General features: G+C 32.8%; 2 protein-coding genes across 5 annotated transcripts in view; one reads left to right on the forward strand and one right to left on the reverse strand.

Annotated features, from left to right (window-relative positions):
• LOC126833447 (orcokinin peptides type B-like) overlaps nt 1-5128 on the forward strand; it is a 43740-nt gene extending 38612 nt beyond the window's left edge. The window contains exon 4 of the mRNA XM_050564794.1: nt 4520-5128. Within this exon, the coding sequence (XP_050420751.1) occupies nt 4520-4730 (211 nt within the window). The 3' untranslated portion in view covers nt 4731-5128. The remainder of the gene's footprint in view (nt 1-4519) is intronic.
• A 1735-nt stretch (nt 5129-6863) lies between these two features.
• On the reverse strand, nt 6864-21927 carry LOC126833242 (ATP-dependent translocase ABCB1-like). 4 transcript variants are annotated; one of them, XM_050564452.1, is made up of 30 exons: nt 21851-21927; nt 21633-21751; nt 21470-21540; nt 17941-18020; nt 17791-17851; nt 15892-16029; nt 15643-15701; nt 15300-15417; nt 15091-15224; nt 14835-15006; nt 14199-14323; nt 13951-14122; nt 13669-13893; nt 13044-13169; nt 12732-12935; nt 12395-12646; nt 12207-12328; nt 11728-11821; nt 11513-11593; nt 11170-11310; nt 10975-11076; nt 10736-10897; nt 10429-10632; nt 8937-9037; nt 8732-8872; nt 8473-8629; nt 8125-8319; nt 7821-8036; nt 7595-7741; nt 6864-7182 (listed from the first exon to the last, which is right to left on the reverse strand). In XM_050564452.1, exons 3-30 carry the CDS (start codon nt 21533-21535, stop codon nt 6988-6990), a joined length of 3990 nt encoding a protein of 1329 aa, XP_050420409.1. In that variant the 5' UTR covers nt 21536-21540; nt 21633-21751; nt 21851-21927; the 3' UTR covers nt 6864-6987. The 4 variants fall into 4 exon arrangements, with proteins under 4 accessions (XP_050420409.1, XP_050420408.1, XP_050420410.1 ...); XM_050564451.1 differs by having other exon boundaries at nt 17941-18026; XM_050564453.1 differs by having other exon boundaries at nt 14862-15006; nt 17941-18026; nt 21470-21751.
• Between the last annotated feature and the right edge of the window lie 817 nt (nt 21928-22744).

The raw sequence follows: 22744 nt of genomic DNA on the forward strand, positions 1-22744 counted from the left end.
CAAAGATCGTAAATCATTTTACGACTCTTTGTAATAAAACTAGATGTTCAATCGAATAAAATACAATATAATGAAAACTTTTGTATTCTTAATGATACACTTATGATATTTATGTATACTGTATAAGAAGCGTCTAGCTTCAAAACTAGCTAAAGTATAAATTGATAACAAGTTTTTTTTTTAATTTCTACACTGTATTGTAAAACTATTATTGAACAACAAATATACATAATGACTAACTCAAACTGTGTTGGGAAAATCTTGGTTGGTTATTTGAAATCTCTTATTTGAAGAAATTATTTGTTTATTGTGGACATTTTCAAGAATTGCTTTTAGCTGGTTTTGAAATTAGACTCCTCATACGCCAAACTACAGACGATCACACCAACAAAAATTAATTACCTTTTTTTTAAAAAATTAAAACAGGTACAGTCTGTATGTTTTAACCGTTACATTTTGATTAGGTTCTTGTACAAGGTTATTCAAGTTGTACTTTTTTTCGGTTGTTTTTTCAAATTCGAATGGAAAATGGTGGACTTATATTTTCGCCCCAATAAATTCAGGTACGATTTCTGATTGATCAATAGACTTGTTAAATGAACAAAAAAATATATATATATATATATTTGCTGAGATTATACTCTTTTAAATAATAATAATTTGTATGTAAAAAATATAAAAAATAGATATGGAGTGTTAAAAGTTGACTTAACATTGAACATTTATACTTATTATTTTGAATTTATTATAAAAATATTTTTATGTGTAATTTAGTATATGTTTTTATGCGAGTTTGACATGTGTTCATTTTAACAATATTTTCAATGTGACTTTTATCTAACGTGATACTAGCGAAACGCTAAGACTATTAGTTACCAATAAACACTTTTAACACTCAATATCTATGTTTTTAAATAATAATTATAAAAGAATAAAAACACATCATTGTAATAGCAATTGCAGGTCCACATCGCAGCTAATACCATAATTATTACTTTTTTTATTGATTTTTTTTTGTTTTTCTTAAAGCTTAACCTTTTCGATAGTAGCCTATTTGAATAAGGAATCCCCTAAGTATCAAATCAAAAGTGCAAAAGGGAAATTTTAATTTTTCATAAAAAATAATCTTACTTGAAAACTAATCAAAATTTGAAAAAAATATTCTTAAAGCTAAATATGGCACTTGAAAATGGTTGTTGATGAGTAGGAGGGGGTGGTAAGTAAAACATTTTATTTCAGACACAGTCAAATGTATAATACCTACATCATACGTACGTAATTTCTAAAATCAAAAAGATAATTACTTATTTACAGTATTGTTCTGCAAAGCCATAAAATGACCACGTGTGTGTATGTGAATGTGTAACGTGTGAATTATTAAATATCGACACGCGGCAGTTTAAATAAATGAGTTGAGCTGTACAAAAGTAGGTGTACAATTCCCATGGAAGCTGAAGAATTGAGTGTGCAGTGTGTCATTATAACATGATATACATAATATTATTATATTAGCATGACGTGCATCAGATGGAATAATATAGCAGTGTTTGACGTTTGAATATCGGCAATAGATTTTTCCGAGCTCGTTTGATAGCTGTATTTTTATGTTACCGGTAAAATCAGCATTCAGCAAATAAAATAATATATGACCGGTTTTTGGAAATCATCATTCATTCGGTAACGATTACCAAACGATAATTATGCGAATGATTTGTCCAATGCACACACACTCGGATTAAAATCATTTTTCAATTGGCTTATAAAAAAAAAAAAAATCTAACTCCCGTTAAACCATGTTGTGTTACGTCCGTACCGAGATATATTATATTATAGGTTATATTATTCATCCTTTGATGAAAATTTGCACTTAAACATAAAAAATAATAACCTAAAAAAAAGCTCATAATTGACAATATTTGTACTTCAGACGACTTTTAGTCATGTTAACAAACATACCGCTCTTTACTGCCCTATTCTACTCATCACAAAAAAAAAATAATCAAACTGCTACAATATCTTTTATAATATATAAAATATTAATAAAAAGATTGACAGTGCTGAAAATGTGTTAATAATGTCATTCCAGTTCAGACTTTGTACTTATTACAATACTTTCAATAGGCATTAATGCCAACGACGATGACATCTTTTCAAATTTCATTAGATAGTTCTCAGGTAGTTATTACTCTCTCTAAAACTGAGGGAGATCTCTCCTCGCTAGCGTTAGAAAATGGTTAAACGATATGCCAACTTCATTGAGATAAACGAGAACAAATGAGGCGAAAGTAAAAGTCAACAATTTTAAATTAAAATAAACTATTAAAAGTTTTTGTTGCATGGTTTGGGAACAAATATTGATATGGTTTATTTAAGAGGACTCTTTGTTGTGTGAAAACAGAGTTTGGCCGAATGAGTACTGTAGAGGTTGTGACAGTGCTAAATTCACCAAATTGTCATAGATAAGTAGAGAAGAATATTATATAAGTATGGCAATTTTTTGGTTGATGAATTGATCACTAAATTTGTAATGATTTTTTTTTAATAAACTATTCAAAATTAGTGGATTGAATTGTTAAAAATATAAAAAAGTTCAAGCACAGATAAAATTCTGTTCTACAATTCCATAAGACTTTGGTTTTGATTCGCGCAAAATGATTTTAATGAAGAAAAATTGTAATTTTATTTTATGGAAATGACTGGCATAGGCTGGATAGGCTGACAAACAAGAAATAAGTCCTATTATTATACGAAATGAAAAATTTGATTTGATAAAATTACAAAAATGACCATAGTACCCTTTTAATTGCATGACCACACGGTTCATCCCTTTGTTAATCCTGCTACATCAATATACACAGTCGGAGATGATGCTCTCCCCAGTGAAACCGTGATTGTCTTTTAGTCGACAGCTGAGTCTCAGAATAATATTTATACCTAATTGTATGTTGCGGTGTCCATAGCTCCAACTGATGTGGGTAGCTCTTAATATCCAGTTACACAAGTTACAATTTATCACAGTTCAACGCAACTAAAAAACAAACCGCCGTTCAGGAAAATGATCGGTCGTTTTGTGTTGGAACAATACTTTATAATATTAACAGTATGTATCACGACTATCCGACAGATTTGTGTTGTATAATTTATAACTGTGAAATGATGTTTAATGAGTTCACACTACACATTAGAGTCGAATTTATTGCACTTATATGTGGTCGATTTAAAATGTTTAGAAATTTCGAACCGAACACTCATATTTTTTTTTAGATAAACAGTGTTCGGAAATTCAATGCAGCACACCGTGGAGCCAAGTATAAAATAATTTTTGTTTCATCATTATTTGATTGCAAATTAATTTTGTCTCATTGAAAATTGAAAACAACAAACATTCTAGTTTCTACCATTGCTTATAAAGCACAAATCATGGTACAACATTTTTAGTCCGATCATAAGGGCAAAACAATTGGGGGTTATTATAAGGGTAACTATTTATTATTTAGTATTTAAATCTTGATTATACATAATTAACGTATTATTAACGTTTGGTTTATTTTTATAAGTAGTATTTTAATATAACATAATATGGATTCAGTGCAAGACATTTTAAAATTAAAATTTTAATTTCTTTCATTTGAAAAAAAGGTAGCAATGAAAAATTTGGGTAAATCTTTACCAAATTTACCCAATTTAATTAATAATTCAAAACAATTAATACACTCGTCGTTTTAATACTGGTCTTTATCAAAAGTTCTTATGGCTTTGTGGGTGTGAAACTACTGTATCGTAATTTTGTTTCCTTTGTGTTTGTTTCGGAGGTGATATATCTTGGAGTTAGTCTGGTGTAAAAGATTTATTACATCTTTTAGTCAAAATAAATAAACATGAAAATTCGTTTTAACATCTACTGAATGAGGCAAAATTCAAAGTGTTGGGAACTATTGACATAAGAAGTCAAATTGATAGTGGTTATAAATTATAGATTAAACGTCATGATGAGCAAGTTTCTAAAAACCGAGATATTTAAAAAAAAATTAATTTTGGAAAATGTTGTGGAAATCACGAATTACATTTACGTGGACACGATGAAAAAATGTCATTTAAAAATCAAGTCGTTTTTTGTGGTTTGATTATATATATTTCATATTTTTATGTATTTTCATGAAATAAATAGATTATTTATCATTTTGGGTTATGGTTTACAAATTTTTTAACGCACTGCTGTGCAAATCAACACGAGTCGCCACTGTTAGAAGAAAATCGCAAACACGCCAGTGTTTTGTCTCTTATCGCCTGTTATCAGAAATTATTGTTTTCCTCTTATCATATGTCCAAGGATCATCCGTTTCCTCTTATCCCATCCCGTTGCCGCCCCTCCCTTCCTCATGCGATATCACCGGGTTTCACAGGTTGATAATGTAAATCTCGAAATGGCAACACTCATTTTCAATGTCCGGACTTAAATAATATGTTTTAATATTGTTTTTTTAAATTTTTTATTGCATTGTCTTGTTGGTATGTGTAGCGGGGTGTCTTTTGGCGGCCAAAAGAGAAACATGGACGAGATAGACCGGACAGCTTTTAACGCTTTCATCAAGAAGAAGAACTTTGACGAAATCGACCGCAGCGGAGGCTTTGACCGTTTTGTCAAGAAGAACTTCGACGAGATCGACAGGAGTGCGTTTAGCAGTTTTGTAAAACGTCCCAACGAAGTGCCGGCCACCAACTTGGAGTAAACAAGCAAGCACACACACATCCGTAAATGTCCCAATGACTTAATCAAACAATATATTTTCGTCCGTACAATAATAATAATAATAGTAGTAGTGCCTACCATAATATTAATAATAAAAATCTTATTCTTCGCTATCCGGTAACCATTTTTTTTTTGTTGAAAAATTGAATTCGAGTCGCAGTTCTACAATTATAAATTTGTATTCGTGTACTTCTTTTTCTTTCCCAAAACGGGTTTATCGCCATTAAATTTTTAAAGCGCATCAAAGAAAACAAAAACCGTTAGTATAACTCTTAGAACGTATATATATATATATATATATATAAATAATATTTTCAATAATTATTAGTGTTAACAATATAATAATATACTATTATCTATACTATTACCCCCCTTTTCCAATTTCTAAAGATCTGTGTGTGATCTTTATAATAATACTATATAAACTATTGATAACACGATATATAATATATATATATATATATATTTATTTATCTATTTAACTTTTTAACCGTATAGTAGTATTGTACACTATATATATACATAAAACTCTAACGATTGTACTATTTGAATCTCAAACTCTGGTTTATTAAACGTTGTATTAGTTCCTAAACGGGTTTTTTTATATTATGAATGAATGTTTTTCCCTTTTTAAATTACTATGCTTACATAGTGTGGTTTCATCGAGTACTCGACGAAAATATTGGATAAAATATTATACATAATATATACTATTTAACGATTATTTTACCAGTGTTAAAGTAAGGTGAACGTTTTTTTCGGGTCGATATTATGGTAACGAAATAAGATTTCGTATATATATATATATATATATATATATATATATATATAATATTCATATAAATATTCAAGGCTAGACGAAAATTGAATTCTGGAAAATTTCGACGACCTGACAGACTGTTGAGGAATTCTTAATAATCGCAAATCGATTTCGAAGTATAATATATATATATGTAAATTACCATATTATATCATCGTTGCATGCCTTATGTCAGGTAAGTCGAAGAGCTGTATTCGTCAATTATAGAAAAATCGTTAAACACACAAAAAGTCTCACTAAGGAATTGTATTCTAAAAAGTAAGATCGGTAAAGTTAACTTTAACTGTAAACACACCGGTCGGCTAACAAGATTACTAGATAACATTCCAACAGCTAATCGTCGCATTGTGTTCACCATTGAAGCACACATCCGGGTAAGTATATAGTTATTGTGTACACTAATTCTATCGGGCTGCAAAAAAGTAATATACTTTATATAATGGACTATTGTAAAATTAATTTAAAAAAATAGGTAATATTCACAATTGTTCTATTTAAACTAGAGGTCCCTATTACACTTTATTCGATTACACGTGAAAACCGTGTAATTAACATACACGTGTAATTATAAATACACGTGTATTCAAAAAAAATTATTTTTGTTATTATTTTAGTTTCACGTTTAATATCACGTCTATTTAATTATACGAACTCAAACACAAGTTTAATTGTGTAAACACGTTAACTCAAACTAAAATTTTTGACAAAATAATTTTTTAAAATACACGTGTATTTAATACACGTGTATATACACGTGTATGTTAACTACACAGGGTTCGTGTACACGTGTATTTAAATTACAAGTTTAAAATCACAGGCACTAATTTATACGGATGGAGAATAAATTATATTCATACTTACCCATCCCAAACGCTATTATAATGTGTACACCATATTACATAATCCTATTATATTAGTATAAAACGTTATGCCCGTTAATTGTGTCCATAGAAATGATACATGCGATTTGTATTTAATAGTATAAAAACGAAATAACGCAAGTAGAAGAATCAGTTTTAGCGAAAAGCTTTCGTTAATGAGGCAAAACTTTATTGCAGGGCAAAACGTGTACAGTTGAAATATAACCGAATTACATTTACAAGTACAAGCTTGACTGAGGAAATTCTCACTAGAAATTTCGTAGGCCATTTAACGTGGTAATCGGATTTTGAGTACAAGTGTAATTTAATATAACGCTTTTTTTTCTTCCCCAACACGTGCATTTGCTATTTACGTACACACATCAACAAAAATGTTGTGTTTTATGTCGAGTACAAAATGTAAAACAATATATGCATGGAAATTATTATTGTTATAATATTTAATTATATTGTAATAAAAACAACGGACGCGGTAACTTGGGGTCATAAATAATTATACTATGAGAACATTATTGTTTCTCTCTATTTTCCTAATATCACAATTGCTGTCTTTTCACTAGTTCGTAGTAAAATCCTTTGAGTTCCTGCAATTCTTGGTGGGTGCCGAGTTCGACGATTTTTCCTTGCTTCACCACGGCTATTAAGTCGGCCGATTTAATAGTGGACAGTCGATGAGCAATCGTTATGCACGTCCTACCTCTCCTGGCGTCGTCCAAAGCTTCTTGGACCACCTGAAATGTAAGTGCACGATGTTAATGTATAAATAAAAAAAAAAAAGTTCCAAACCGGATTACAAAATGTGAAACTTTTCCCTATGAGGTATTTTTTTTTTTTTTATGATTAATTTCACTATCATTATAAAAACCAAACTTAAGTATAAAATACACATAATCGCAGCTAATTTACTCTTATACCACTATGCCATCTCCACTTCATCCACACTCTTTACTATACCATACTCCTTCTGTTCCAATCTCTTCACTCATCTTCCTTCCCCCTCTCCTTCCCTTGTTTTTTGTGTCATAAGAGCGCAATGCAAATTTTCGACAGCCATCAGACATATCCCGTCAAGAAATAGATAATATATATATACCTTTTCTAATTCCTAACATCTGGTCGTAGTTTACCAATCGAATGGCCTACCTTTTCGCTTTCGGTGTCTAAGGCCGAAGTAGCTTCGTCCAATAAGAGTATTTTTGGATTTCTTATCAGCGCTCTGGCAATGGCGATCCTCTGTTTTTGACCTCCGGACAATTGTGAGCCTCTTTCGCCCGCTTCGGTATCGTAACCCTAATGACGACGGTGACACGTAAATAAAATCCTATTACCGTCTTCGATGCAATATTATAATAATGATAAATATATTTACTTTAGGTAAGCTCATTATGAAATCGTGGGCGTTTGCTTTTTTGGCGGCTTCGACAATCTTATCGAACGGCACAGACTTGACGTTACTCGAGTTAGTCCCGCAACTTATATTGTCTTTGATCGAACAATCGAACAGAATAGGTTCCTGGGTGACGAGCCCTACGCTCTGCCGCAAATGATTCAGATTGAACCGTCTGATATCGCAGTCGTCTACCTCCTGAACGCAAAGCAAAATCACACGGGGTTATCATCGTTTAATGTCTTTGGGGTTAACACTGCAAACACTTATACACAATCACACTCACGATGAGCCCGCTGGTCGGATCGTAAAACCTCTCGAGCAAGGCGATCACGGTGCTTTTGCCACAACCCGATTCGCCGACCAAGGCCAGTGTCTTTCCCGGGCTGACGGAAAAATCCATACCGTTCAGTATCTTGTTGTTTTTCCTCGTGGGATACGAAAAATGAACACCCCTGAACACGACTTTGCCGATGATTTCCTGCAATCAACAACATTGTCGGTGTCCGCGTGTAAGACATAATACAAATTCAGTGTTTCCCTCGACATGAACATGTCTTACGGTCAGCTGATTTCCACCGAGCCGTAAGACATATTCATGTGGACAAGTTCAGCGATAACGTTGTTAACGTACAGGCTTCAGACCGCCGGTAGACTGACTGTCGATTTCCGAAGGGGTTTCAATCAGCTGAAACATGAGCGAGGCCGACAGCTTGGCTTTTGCATAGTCTTGCAGGAAAGCCATCGTGTGTCCGATTGAATGGGCGGAGAACGTCAACGCGAAAAACACTCTAAACCGAAATGCGGGTGTTGGAGTTAACGACATATTTGCTGTTTATCCGCTGCATACAACAGAGAAAGATAGATTTTTTTCAACTCTAGTCTCCACCAACCTGTACACCGAAGTGGGAGTCATCTCCTTATTGAGAACCAAGTAAGATCCGTACTTGAAAGCTACGGCGTACAACATATACGTGATCGATTGTGACAGGGCGAACAGCAAAGCATACGAATAGACTTGTTTTTTCGCTTCTCTAAATACAAACAAAATATATATAATACATATCTGAATATTTCGCGGTCGCGGTAGATTGGTACTTGTTCGGAACTTTGAGACTTTTTTGGTAAAGATTTGCAAATATTTTCTCTTTTCCCAACGACTGTACGGTTCGCACGTTTTGCACGCACTCCGATGCTATCTAAAATTGTCAAAAAAAAAAAAAAAACTTTTAAACCTGTCGCCTTTTTTTGTGTCACGTTTTACAGTAAATGGTGGCTCGTCGATAATTTATAAAAAAAAAAAACTGTGAGCATATTCTGTCTTTTATTCGAATATTAATTTGTTTAATGTCATAAATACAATTTCATTTAAATAATGCCAAAAAAACTTTATTATATTTTATCAGTTTTAGTATTCCATAAAAAAATATCTAGAACTATACTGGCTAATGCAATGATAAAACTTTTTAGATAACTAAAAGAAGAGTTCATATAAAACCACCAGAGAATAAAGGTTAATTGATCGGAAAGGAAGATGTTTTCTTAATAAGTGATGGTTTAATGGATAATGGGAGAACGTCTGCTAAGACATGATCAGCCAATAAAAGACGATTTATTGTTAAAGCAAGAAATTGATGAGAGAAAAAATATAAAAGAGCGAAGTATATGTCGTATGATGCATTTTTTGTCTTTTTTTATTTTTTGTGAGGGGGTTTATAGCTAAATTATTACTACGTATATAACTCAATTTTTATTTTCTTGCGAATTTTTAAAAAAATAAAATTCTTTAGGCTCAATTTTTGTCCATATTTGTTGAGTATTTATACATATAAAGTCAGTTGGTACATTAATCTGAGAACACAAACACATTTGTACGTTGGGTCTAAAAAGGCCAATCTTTATTATTATAACTTTTGGCACTTGAGCTTTAGCGTTTTTCTAAACAGCTCTGAGAACTGTGTTAGATTTAGTAAAAAAATGTTCAAAGTATTCAGTATTTGGCTTAATATTTAATGTTGAAAAATTACATTTTTATGCTAGAAAATAATAAGTAAAACATCCTTTCATCCCCAACTGGTGAGAACGGCCATATTTTTCCAAATATTGGCATTAGCCTATTTTGTACCCAAGCCACAGAGATGGGGTGTATCCGACAGATTTTCCTTAGTAAAATCGATGACATAGTGTACAAGAAGTGTCATCTTCTGTGGTATTGATTATGTATAGCGATAGATTGCTAATATTGTGTACCTACACATTTTTGAAGCTAGAGACATCCGACTTTATTAAATACATGTATCGATATTGCAATATACATTTTCAAATACCGTTCTTGTAAATCCCTTCAGTTTTTTTGCACACTTTTAGGCTCGGAATGCCTCAGCTGATTTTCTGATCACAGCTTTCAACTTAGACATTCGCACCCTCTCTAAACCCCAACTCATTCACATTTCCATCACACCTAATCACTGTCCCATCCCTATCCACGAGGGGAGGAATGTCCTTATGACACGTGTGCACTACGTCATCGAAATCGACTAGGGCAAGTCTGTCGGATACTCCCTGATGTATAACTTTAAGACGATATTACTCTGCCGGCCTCGTCCATAAATTTGGCGTCTCTCCGTTGATGTTTTCGTTGGATGATTTGCTGTTGATACGCGGCGCCGATGACCAGAGGAACCGACAGCCCCAACACTATGGCGAGCTTCCATCCGAAAACCAACGCTATCGTGATGGCCGACACCAGGGTGACGATGGCCGCCATCACTTGACCGGCTCTCATCCCCCCTGCCTGCAAAAAAAAAAACGACAATATACTTCCGGAATAGAAACCACCCATCTGGCGGCGATTATATTATAAACTCTAGTGTATATAAATGATTTTTACTACTAACAGCTTTCACTACCGGAGCGTCCCTGGCCAATGTCGTTATGAGATTACCTGGAGACGAGTCTTTATAATCGAACCATCCGACCGCCTGTCGCAGGATATTGACAAACGCCATGGTCCGCATTCGCATCATCAGCTGTTCCGCGGCATAGGTCAAGCACAAAGTCTACAAAAACAGACACAATAAGGTATACTTAAAACAAAAAACAAAAATCGGTTTTTACGCCATTCGAGTCGACGTACTTGGCACAGCATGGCCAAGCCTGACGTCACTCCAATCAGGACGAACATGAATGACCAAAATCTGGCTTCCCTTTCCAGCGGTTCGCCGGTCAGCTTCAACGACTGCAACACAACAAAGGCGAATCGATTAAACAACAACGAAAAAATGTGTACATACCTGTATAGTATAATATTATTATTATGGAATTTGCTTACTTCGAACACTTGGCCGTAGAAGTACGCGTAAATGGGCACCAGACATCCGTTGACTATACAAGCGAGGCTTCCGAACAGCAGGGCGGCCCATTCGGGTGAATTGTATTTGATTAGTTTCCACATGGTGTATTTCGATTTACTCTGATCAAAATTACAGTTTTGAAAATTAGTTTTTTTTTATCAATCGAAAACACGCTAATACAATGTAATTTTTTTTTTTGTAATGGCGCCAAGCGAGAATTAGTATTTTTTACTATATTATTGTAAAAATAATACACAATGCCACAGTAACAAAGCGGACAGAAACGATTATTGCCGTTATATTATAATATTATGAGTTTACCATGTTGTGAGACGGTTGATGGTTTACAATGGTATTACAATTATTATTTTTAAGCATTTCCACTTGTTCGGCGGGTCTCGACTTGAAAAAAAAAATATTTCCCATATTTTGCGTTGTAATGATTTTAGGTTAGTAGGTGTAATGATAATGTAGTAACTGAAAATATGACCAATATGTTTTTTTTATAAGTATCCAAAAAAAAGCGCTGCACTCACATCATCGTCATCGGTGTCGTTATCCGTATCGTCCGGTTTGGCTTTGTCGTCGATTTCGTATTGTCCGTTATCCTGATCGGCTTCACTTAATAACCTAAGAAGACAATGGTTTATTATTTCATTCGATAATATTATGGTTTTTTTTTGTTAATTCACAAAAACTATTTTATGAATGCCTGTTTCTAAAACAAAATAATAGTATCTATTGTAGTATCGTTTGTATAGTATCTAAACCAAAAGAACAAACTAAACACAAAACGAATTCTATTTACTTAAAAATATAAGGAATTGTCGGTGTTAAGCCCCTATACTTTCTTTAAGCATACCTACATGAATTTACAACGAATAATGAACAGAGTGCAATACTTTGGTGACTATCGTTTGCGGATTGTGTGGTTTTTGAGGATAACAGCACAAACGCGTTGACAAAATTATATTAGAGCGAAATAAGAATAAAACAAAATAAAATCATTCCTTACTTGGTTGACTCTTCCCCTCGGTCTTCTTTTTGTTCTTTGATCTGCGCCATCACTAAACTATAATATAAACCTTGTTTGCTCATGAGGTCATCGTGAGTTCCGGATTCGATCACACGTCCTTCCTAAAATTGAAAACAAAAACACCACAGTTAAAAACAGAAATCGCCGTTTAGCGCAGAAGCACACACCTTCATCGCGTGTATAACGTTTGCATTTCTGATGGTCGACAACCTGTGAGCCACTATAATAGTCGTCCTCCCTTTCATGATGCGATCCAGCGCCTCTTGAACCAGACCCTCGCTCTGTGAATCTAAAGCTGACGTGGCCTCGTCCAACAAAAGTATTTTGGGATCTCTGACCAAAGCCCTAGCGATTGCAATGCGTTGTTTTTGGCCCCCAGAAAGTTGACAACCTCTGTCGCCGACGTACGTATTGTAACCCTTAAACAAAATTTGAAACACCAATAACATTTGAAACCGTCGATATTTCTCATATAGCCATATAATAGATAGTATATCTATGTACGTTTGGTAGATCTTTGATGAAGTCGTGGGCGCTTGCTTGGATGGCGGCGTCTACTAGTTCTTGATCAGTGATATCTCCACGTCCGTATCGAATGTTGTCGGCAATCGATACACCGAATAGTATTGGCTCCTGAGAGACGACCCCTATTTGATCCCGCAGCCATTGTATGTTCAAGTCGCCCAGTTCAACAGAATCCAAATAAATCTATAACAACAAAATGCACTCGATAGTTGCTTCGATAACCAGAGTATTCCTCGTTCAGATCAATTTACCTGATGGGCATGCAAATAGTTTTACTCAATAGACATTTACCTTTCCTGATTCTGGATCATAAAACCGCAAAAGCAGACCGATGATGGTACTCTTCCCCGCGCCACTTGAGCCTACCAAGGCTATTGTTTGACCCGGTTCAATAGCTATATTTAAATTGTCAAGAATCTGAAATAATTAAATGCTCGTTAAATTTGATAATGTCACGCCATTTTAATCATTAGGTCGATAAAAACCACATTAAATATCTGATTTAAAGTGTGTTAATTGTTTAAGTATTTTACATAATTCTTAAATTATTTATTTCTAAGGTTATGTGATGGAATTCGGAAATCCGGATTTTCATAAAAACAGTACAATTAATAAATATGTATTCGTAAGTAAAATGTTTTCGATGAAAATTTAAAAATAAAACACAATACCGAAAAGATGAATTGCTTTCGGATTTGTTGAATTACTCAAAGTTAAGCGTATTTTTTTTGTTGACATTTTTATCAAAGCATTTTACTTAAATACATTGTAAAATATATTTAGTATTCATACGATTTTTTAAGTGGCTTAAATAGCGGCTTTGTGAAAATCCATTCATAATCCTAGTGTCAGCGTTGTAGGAGCAATTATTTTTTTCTTTTCAGTTAACACAATATTCTTTGTAGTGTGTAATTACTTTAATTTCTGGTCTGGACGGATATCTGAAACACACGTTTTTTACTTCTATTTTGCCCACGACCAATTCTGGTCTTAACCCACTGTTCGCGTACGAATCGATTTTGGGCACTCGGTCGATGATGTTGTAAAGGTTGGAGGCCACGCCAACGGCTGTGGTGACAGAGTTCAAATACGGCAAAGCCGCTCCGATGGAAAACGCCCCGGCCATTACGCTGAAGAAAACCTGAAAAGCATTTAATTATTATTTTTTTTTCCTACAAAGTATGAACATATTCCATACGGTGAAGACGGTGCCCGGCGTGGCTTCTCCTTTTTGTATCAAGTGAGCCCCGTAGTAGAACGCCAGACCGTAACCGCAATACATCAGCATAAACAACAGGCCAAGGCATATGGAGAATTCCAAGTACCTCCGGGAAGCGATAAGCCGTCCTTCTTTGAGCGCCGCTGCGTACCTTAGGAAAAATTGTACTCATTTTGAAAATATTACTATTATTATTAAAAAAAAAAACCAAGAAAAGGATATCCTACCTATCGATCTGTTTCTTCTCCAATCCGAACGCCGCCACGGTCTTTATGGCCGTAAAAACTTCTTCGGCGATTCCCCCGGCCAGGGAATACTTTATCTGTTCCCTGGCGACGGCTTTTGACGAGTTCTAAAGAAAAATAAACCAGCTGAACATTAAACAACTCTTGCCAACCGACAATTAGCCACATTATTATGCATAATTAATGCATGAGTGCAAGTTTAAGTAAGTTCGATCGATAAAAACAAAGATAGCCATAACTTTTATAATTATCGAGCTAGACAGATAAACTGTGCAAACTTCAAATGGTTCTACGTTAACTTAAACCCCGTCAAAATGAAACCCAATCACTCAATCAGCACCAAATTTTAATCAGTTCATCCAGACAACCAAACAGACAACACGCGGACAGAATCTACGGCCAAGCTGTTCTACTTTTCGATTACAATACACATGGTGTTAGTCCCATGGTAAAAACAACAACAGTGTGAACCTCTATTGGGAAGGCAAAATTAATACATTTCCAATTCAATGGGCCACGCGTGGTCGGTTTTAGACTCCCGTTTACAGTGTATAACTGTATAAGTACAACATGCACAAATAACGTGGCTCCCGATGATAAAGACAGTAGTGTGCTAACTATACAAAGGAAGGCCGTGATGCCTACGATGAACGGTCCGATGAGAAGTAGAATCGACGTGAGTTTAACGCTGACAATACATCCGATCGTCAGCCCCGAGACGAATGTAGAAACGTATTGGAAGAGCATGCTGAATTTGCTGCTGATGCCCTCGCGGATTCGTTCCAAATCACTGAAAACCAAACGCAACGGCTGTGGTAGTTATATGGCAAGCAAAGGATTTAGTAGTAGTAGCAAAGGTCGAGGGGGTTTATACTCGAATAATTTGGACGTGATGTCGTTGTTCTGGTTGACGTCGAACCACGTGATGTCTTGTCGGATGATTTGTTTGAAGAACACATTGCGCAATCTGTACACTTGTCGCTCGCACGACATCTCCCAACACCAAGTCTAAATAGCATAAAAAAAAACATATTTCAATATTACATAATATGCGTAGGTTTTGACCTATCCGTCCAATCTTACTTGTATGTAGGCGGCAATTAAAACGGCTATGCCGATGTATAAATAGTACAACGAATATGTTGTCAAGTATATGTCGAAATCTTCCGGAGACATGCGATCGGAAGTGGGATACGACGTCCTGTTTGCAAAAAAAATAAAAGCCCGTACAAGCGGGCTTGTTAATTATGTATGGAATTGTTACAACTACTAAGAGCGATAAACGCTAAGGGAAAGGGTTATTTGTTTGGTTTATCTGTAACACTATGTTTACAAAGAATATTCCCTACAATTGTGGAACTAATTAGACTATTAGACTCTACCTAAAAGTAACTAGAATTGCCGACAAGGTAATAAAGTAACTTACCCGTTATACGTTGCGTTCCGGTCATTAGTAGGCAGAGTCGTCACGTCCAATGGATTGTCCTGAAACACAATTAATATTCGTGTAATCGCTATGGCACGGTATGTGCACTTAATTTGGTGTAAATAGGGTTTGTCTAAGCTTTTAACTTGCTATCCGTTGTTGTGTACACTCTACATGGTGCAACAAAGAGAAGACAAAAAATTGGTCTCACAACGGCGGTAAATTAAATTTAAAAATCAGTGTACTTACCTCAGATGATTGTTGGATGAAGGTGTTTGTCATTTTACCGAAGAAGTAACCCAAAATTGGTAAACTGGCGCCGGTCGCCAAGGACATGACACTGCCAATGACCATCAAAATAATATCCCATCTGTCTGCATACCGAAACTATAACAAACCAGAACTGCTTCACGTCGAATATAGAGTCAGTTGCTTATCGATTAACTCCATATAAGCACGGTGAAAAAATCGTGACGAAAATCATCAAGAAAGAGACAAGAAGGGAAATATTATACCAAATTTCCGGGTACGTTGAATTTTATTTTTTTTTTGTTGAAAAAGGAACATTTTCCTTTTCAACAAAAACTCATCATTAATATATATGACTTTCACGCATCGTTCGATTTACATTTGTTTTAAAAGTTTTTGGACATTTGACAGCTTGTTACTGTTATCATCCTTTCTAGTTTTTATTTGGTATTTTGTAAGTCTAAAAATCTTCTTGGCGTTTTGCCTCCAAGAATCCCGATAACTAATTCAATGCCAGTAAACTATAAATAATTACAGCCAAAAACAATAAGAAGGGACCAAACCTTTCAAACGAACTTAACCAAAATGTCATCATTTTTTTTACACATATAAATGCTAAGTCAGTAAACAGTTAAAAGTTTTCACGACTATAATTTATAATACTTAAGTTAGGACAAAATTACTTAAGTTAAAAGTGTTAAATTTATTTTAGTTGGAAAAGCCGGCAAATTAAAAAGTGACACTAGTCAATTAAATTTGAACGCAATAATTCATCGTTTAACGTTTTGTTGTGAAAGAAAAACAATTAAAACAAATTTAAGATCCTAAATAAAATATTTACAATTGTTCCATTGTGTTAGTTAGTAACATTTGTTTTTTTTATATTTATTTTGAAAGGTGTGTATTATATTTTATCATAACTCTCCGATGTAAATAAAACAAACTATTCTATGAACCAAAAATCTTTGTTTTTTTTATAAATATATTATTTCAAATCAATATTTAACAAGTAAGCTTTGTAGGATTTAGGAGCTTCTTGATTTGCTCTACCAATAAGACTACAGAGCAAGATAATAACCGTATGTTACTCGCTACTAAGAAGTTAAGTAAAAACATGAAGAAGAAAAGTAGAAAAAAGAAATCACTCTGAAAAATGTAATGTTTTGCTTGTCTGTCGTTCGGATAAATAGTAGAAAAACTTAGCTAACCACTTGGAACAATATAGAAACTAAAAATAAAAATAAATTAGTTATTAAAATTCTTTATCATTTGGTATAAAAAAAAAGTATAACATAATAATGCATACTCTATACTGTACTACAGTATAAAATTAATTAAAACTTAGTAAAAATATTGTATTTTTAAAAATATAGTACCGCAAGCAATTATTTCAATTTTAGATGTAAAAAATTATGATTCTCTTTTCTTTTTAATATCAAAATTCAAACGATGTATGTAACTTATTTTAGCATTAACTTAAAGACAAAAACGTAAATGAGTTTATAACCTAATTAATAACTAATAAAAAAAACCGTAAATTCCAAACAAAATTATTTCAAGAGTAATTATTTTTCACAAATTAAAGTCTAAGCCAAGAAAAAATGAATTTATATTTAACATAAAACGCTGCTAAAAAAAGTAATATCCAAGTAATTTTAAATGTGAAATTTTGTATAAGTTAATATACATAACCCTGCTTGGCTGCGTTGTTGGGTATCTTGTTGTAGATAAATGCTATGGGCTGAAGTATGGTTTTAAAAAACTTAAAAAATCGTCTATTTTACTTTTTAAAACAAAAAATACATAAATCGTTGGACGGTTTATATTATTGCCAAGTGGCAAGATCAGTGGCCATGTCTAGATTTTACTGTCTAAGTGTGATCAAACAGGAATACTTACAATGCGCAAAAAGCTTAACTTGATTTTTCCCGCCTCGTGTTTACTAGCTGTTGTTTTGATGCTGAAATGTGCAAACGAACGGATTACAAACGATTCATATGAAAGTGTACACTTATGTGGTCTGGTAAAATAATCTTGTAAAATAGGTACTTGTTCAAATGCAGTGTGGAAGTCGATATTCCTGGAATGATGACTGATGGCATATCATTTTCTTCGGCGTAGTCTTGCTTCTGAAACTTACCCAAAGTCGACAGGATTAAAATTAATAATATACATATCACGGGTTACATACAACGGTTTAAACTTCACAGAAATACACAGGGATATTTTTTAATTGTCTAAAAAAAAAAAAAGAGGCCAGCACGGTGGGTTAGGCAATGTGTATTTAAGAGTTGTTAAATCTGAAAGTGACAGTGGTGTATTCACGGGGGGTGATCAGGGTGACATGTCACCCCCAGGGTGAAAAATCTAAAATAATATTTATTAATTTTGGATTTTGTTCCAAAACCTTGTTGTACAGTGTAATTTAACTAACTTTTTTCTCTTATTTGAGTTGAAAACCCGGTAAGATAGCTATTCAAATACAAATACAAATGCCGGATTGCAAGTTCATAGGTAATTGTACATCCGGACTTGTTAATTTGATCGTTTAGTAAATTCATTCCGGTTGTTCAGAAAGTTCATCAAGTAAACACAGCAATTAAAATGTAATCATTTAATGGATTACATAACGGCTTATACTCCATTTTCGAGCTCATTAGGTTCACGCAGTAGCTTGTGACAACGTGTCAACTTAAAGTATATGAATTCCAAGCCAAGTCAAATGCTTAGGTATATAATTATATAGTAACCAATTCCATTTTATAGTGTTATGAACATATTTCACGACTTGTTAGTCGTGAAATATGTTACACTATAATAATAATAATAATTTGTAATGCTTAAAAATTAAATTCCCCTAATTATTTATAATTTTAATTTAAAAAAAAATTACCACAATATTGTTGAAATTCTGATTTTAATAGTTTTCTCTTTACCATCTGTAGGCTTGTTTTAATATCGTCAAAAACAATAAGTCGACAATTTTTACTTTATTTATTATAACATAAAAAAATTATCAATCAAGTAAAAGTTTCGTTTGAAAGACATTGTTTAGAATTGTGGTAAATCCGTGTATTGTTTCAAAAGTGTTTATTATTTTGTTGCATGCTTTGAGTGCTAAACATATTCTTAATATTCATTTTTTATTACATACAATAAAGCAATTCCAAGTAAGCGTTTTACATGTAGAATGGGTAAAGATATGATATAATATATTATTATCTTTCTTATTTATAATTCCTAATCGTTTTGCGACCGTTATGATGTACCTACGTATGACGGTAAAACGTTATTTAAACGTAATAATTATTTATCATACGCCAACATACATTTACATTAATAGCGGTATTAAACATTTTTTTAAATTATTTTATTACACCTTGTAGCCGTTACAGTTGAAATTGAATTCCCATACCAGTATAGTCACTATAATCTGTTGATTTACATTGCATTTTAATCCTCTGTACTATATATTATAAATAGGAATGTAGACAAACAATCCGATAAGTTAAGATGTCAGCTGCGCGTTTCAAGTATAAACTCGTGTACGTCGTAAATTTCTCAGACAAATTTTTACTACATAATAGGATCCCACCTAAATATCAATCTCAAGTTCTTAACTTGATAAAATGCATACAAAACTCATTATGTTTCAGCTGCCTACGTTGTTGTCGTTGAAAAGCCTTTAAGTTCGATAGCGGTTTTACAAATTTGATATGACAAACAACAAATTTCAATTATAATGAAAAATTATCACTTAATAATTTAATTAAAAAAATTTCAGTGGAATTTGCTTACAATGTTACAATTATTAAATACTGCATTACAAACCAAACACTTTGTTTTGCCCATTTAAAAAAATTCTGATCTATAGAGTTAAAAAAAATAATAAAAATGCGTCATTATAAATACAAATACTTTCTCAGCTGCGTATCGAAGATAAAAAAAACACATTTTCAATTGTCTCACTTGACACTAATATGTCATTGACTAGTACCTAGCACATACTCGAGAGTACTGTGCTTAACTGTAATTAAAGCGAATTTGGGGTCGTGTCAAAGGCACGATACCTTCGTCATACATTCGTATTTCCAAACTGATAATATCATTGGGCTTTTTATGACTGAAGTCTGAACACAATATATAATACACGAGGGACCAGGTACATGTGCTTTGCCTACAACGAATTTCGATCAAGTTTTAGCTGGGATTTTAGTGTTTACATTGAAAGGATTCCGATTGTCACAACAACGACAGCGGTAACCGACAAAACGGAAAAGCCTTAAAAAAAAAGTCCAATCATTTTGTATTATATTGCCTTTTTTTAAATTAATTTATTATTCTCTACTATTTACAAGCGAATAAAATCCCAAAAAGAACCCGAGCACAACTTGTGGAGTACCTGTACCTGTTGTAGTTCACATGCAGATCTAACTTAACGTGACTTAACTTGTGTATAAAACACAGCCCGCTGGTAAGTTAGTAAGTAATAAAATATTTAAAGACCCCCTTTGCCATAAAAGGTTGTGTAAATTTTGAATAGTGTATAATTTTTGTGGTGAAGTAATATTTTATTATTTAACTGTGTCCAAACCGTTTATTTCAATTTTTGTTTCCTTAACTACAACTAAACAACATTATAGCATGTGATATAGTGTCATTAAGTTCTATATTGAGCATGTCTTTTGCAGATATATCAAATTAATTAATTTCACGTCTAAAAATTATATGGTCTTATTTATTTTTGGTTCAGTTTTACATTTCTGGTGTAATTTTGAATATAAAACTTTAACAATTAAAAAATTAAAAAAAAATTATTTTGCACCTTGCTATCACAGACATTGGTTTCAATATCATACCAAACCTAACCTTGCGAACTCAACTATTATACATATATTTTTATCGAATTTTCAAAGTTACCGATGTAGTAATGCTTATAAATTACAATCATGAATCGTTGCGGTTTTTTGTGGATCATTTTTTTTGTCCAAATTTCCAAAAAGCAATGCATAAGAGGTAAAAGAAATGTCGAGCATTAAATAGTTGTATATTACACATTATTACGTATTTATTATGATAAGTATATCACACTAAAATAGGTATAATTTCTACATAAATAACCTTTAACAAAAACGTACAAAGGTTAATGTTGTTTTGATAAAAAATAGACATATACGTTAAGTTAATGGATAGATATCAGTGCATTATTCGCAACAAAATTACCATATTTTTTAATTTTATTTTTTATGACCATAGGTAACATTTTTTCATTCGTTTTCGAAAGTTTACTACAACGAGTTTAGTTTTTCTTAATTGAATTGAATTAAATTCATATTTTATTCAGATATTTAAGTATTTATATTAAGTAACGGACGTTGTTTGAAATAGTATTTTTAATTGTTAACGGTCGTCATAGATATAATATTTTGCTATCAATCGATTGGCAAAAAACATTTAAAAAAAAAATGTTCTGAGGTTACAAAAAGGTTAGTGATAAACCCTGTGTAATTTTTGTCGTTGTGTTACTCTTATTAGGCTCTAAATTATACATAATTAAAAATACAACTATTGTGAATACCTCCTGCGATGAACGGTTGACACCGTTTGTCGAATCACTGTTCAGTTTGTAAGTCGCCGACGGCATAATAGCTGTTGTTGACGACAAATAATATACTTATTGAGAACACCTCCAGTGAAAAAAAATAATAGATAATCAATCCACTTAAATTAAAAATAATTACGGTTCAAAGACACCAAACCATAGCAAAGGAGAACAGCCCAATACACGTTGAGGTAATCTTAAACGGCGAGTAAGTGAACTTGAAAACGGTTTGTAAGCGTTCAAACGAAATACTGAACTCTGAAACAAAAAGTATAAATTGATGACATCGTGTATCAAGTACACCACTTTACTACTAATTTTTTATTTTTTTTATCTTATCTTATAGCTGTTTTATACCACTGGTAATGTAGCAGTAAAATAAGAGAGAGCGAGAGAGAGGGGTCTAACTAATGATATCATCCGTACAGTCATACTCCGAACGAGCAACTGTACTGAGGTTATATAAATGTTTTTATATATGTAATAGTTTAATTTTTTGCTCTAAACCATCTCGATAATGAATAATATTAAGATGTTGTAGTATAGTCATCAAGAATAGCTAGTAGTGTATTCTATTTTATTGCCATATTAACAGCTAATAACATACGTGCGTTATGTTATCATTTTATATCTAGTCAATACTGTACTAATATTAGGTATTATTAATTTATATATTTTGTAATCGCTGCGCAATAATTTACCAATAATCCTACTCATAATAATATCATCATTTTTATAAGAATAATAATATAAATACGGTATTATATTACTTATAAGCTCAGACTTTTATTTGTAAAAGCCACAAGTAAATAAATACAAAAGACTGACATTAATGATCATATTCGATTAGTTTTTTGTGGAATTGTTTTTACAGAAATAAAAATGTAACAGTAAAAAAAAATAATTACAAAAAACGGTTCTGAGGAAATAATATTATCGTATCTATATAGGCATAAAAAAAACTGTATCATTGTAAAACAATTAAAACGGCCTTCTCAGTTTCGCATCAAAGCAAATAATCTGTTCTGAATGGCATTCAATATTGTAAGATTTTTTCCCGAAAAAAAAAATTAAATAACAATATTTCTGTACTAAAAGTTATACATTTCTTAACATAAATCATAATGTAATTTTAAGTAACTTAAAAGTCGACGGGGGTTTGACGACGATTATATTTTTTTCGATGTAAGAAAACTAAAATTATTTATTTGAAATGGCTTAATTAAATGATTATAGCTAACCAAGTTGGTC

This window comes from Adelges cooleyi, unplaced genomic scaffold (assembly GCF_023614345.1).
Source record: "Adelges cooleyi isolate 19-005CV unplaced genomic scaffold, UGA_ACOO_1.1 ACOO_flye_CR_arks_rails_tigmint_CR_PRNA_2, whole genome shotgun sequence".
NCBI lineage: Eukaryota > Metazoa > Arthropoda > Insecta > Hemiptera > Adelgidae > Adelges > Adelges cooleyi.

What these genes read in the sequence shown, in the direction of transcription:
- LOC126833242 (XM_050564451.1), bottom strand. Translation starts at nt 21,535, where the DNA reads ATGCCGTCGGCGACTTACAAACTGAACAGTGATTCGACAAACGGTGTC. An exon ending in GAGAAGAAACAGATCGATAG is followed by an intron (nt 14,123 to 14,198) that starts GTAGGATATCCT and finishes ATTTTTCCTAAG; the next exon opens with GTACGCAGCGGCGCTCAAAG. An exon ending in CTACCGGCGGTCTGAAGCCT is followed by an intron (nt 8,320 to 8,472) that starts GTACGTTAACAA and finishes TGTTGATTGCAG; the next exon opens with GAAATCATCGGCAAAGTCGT.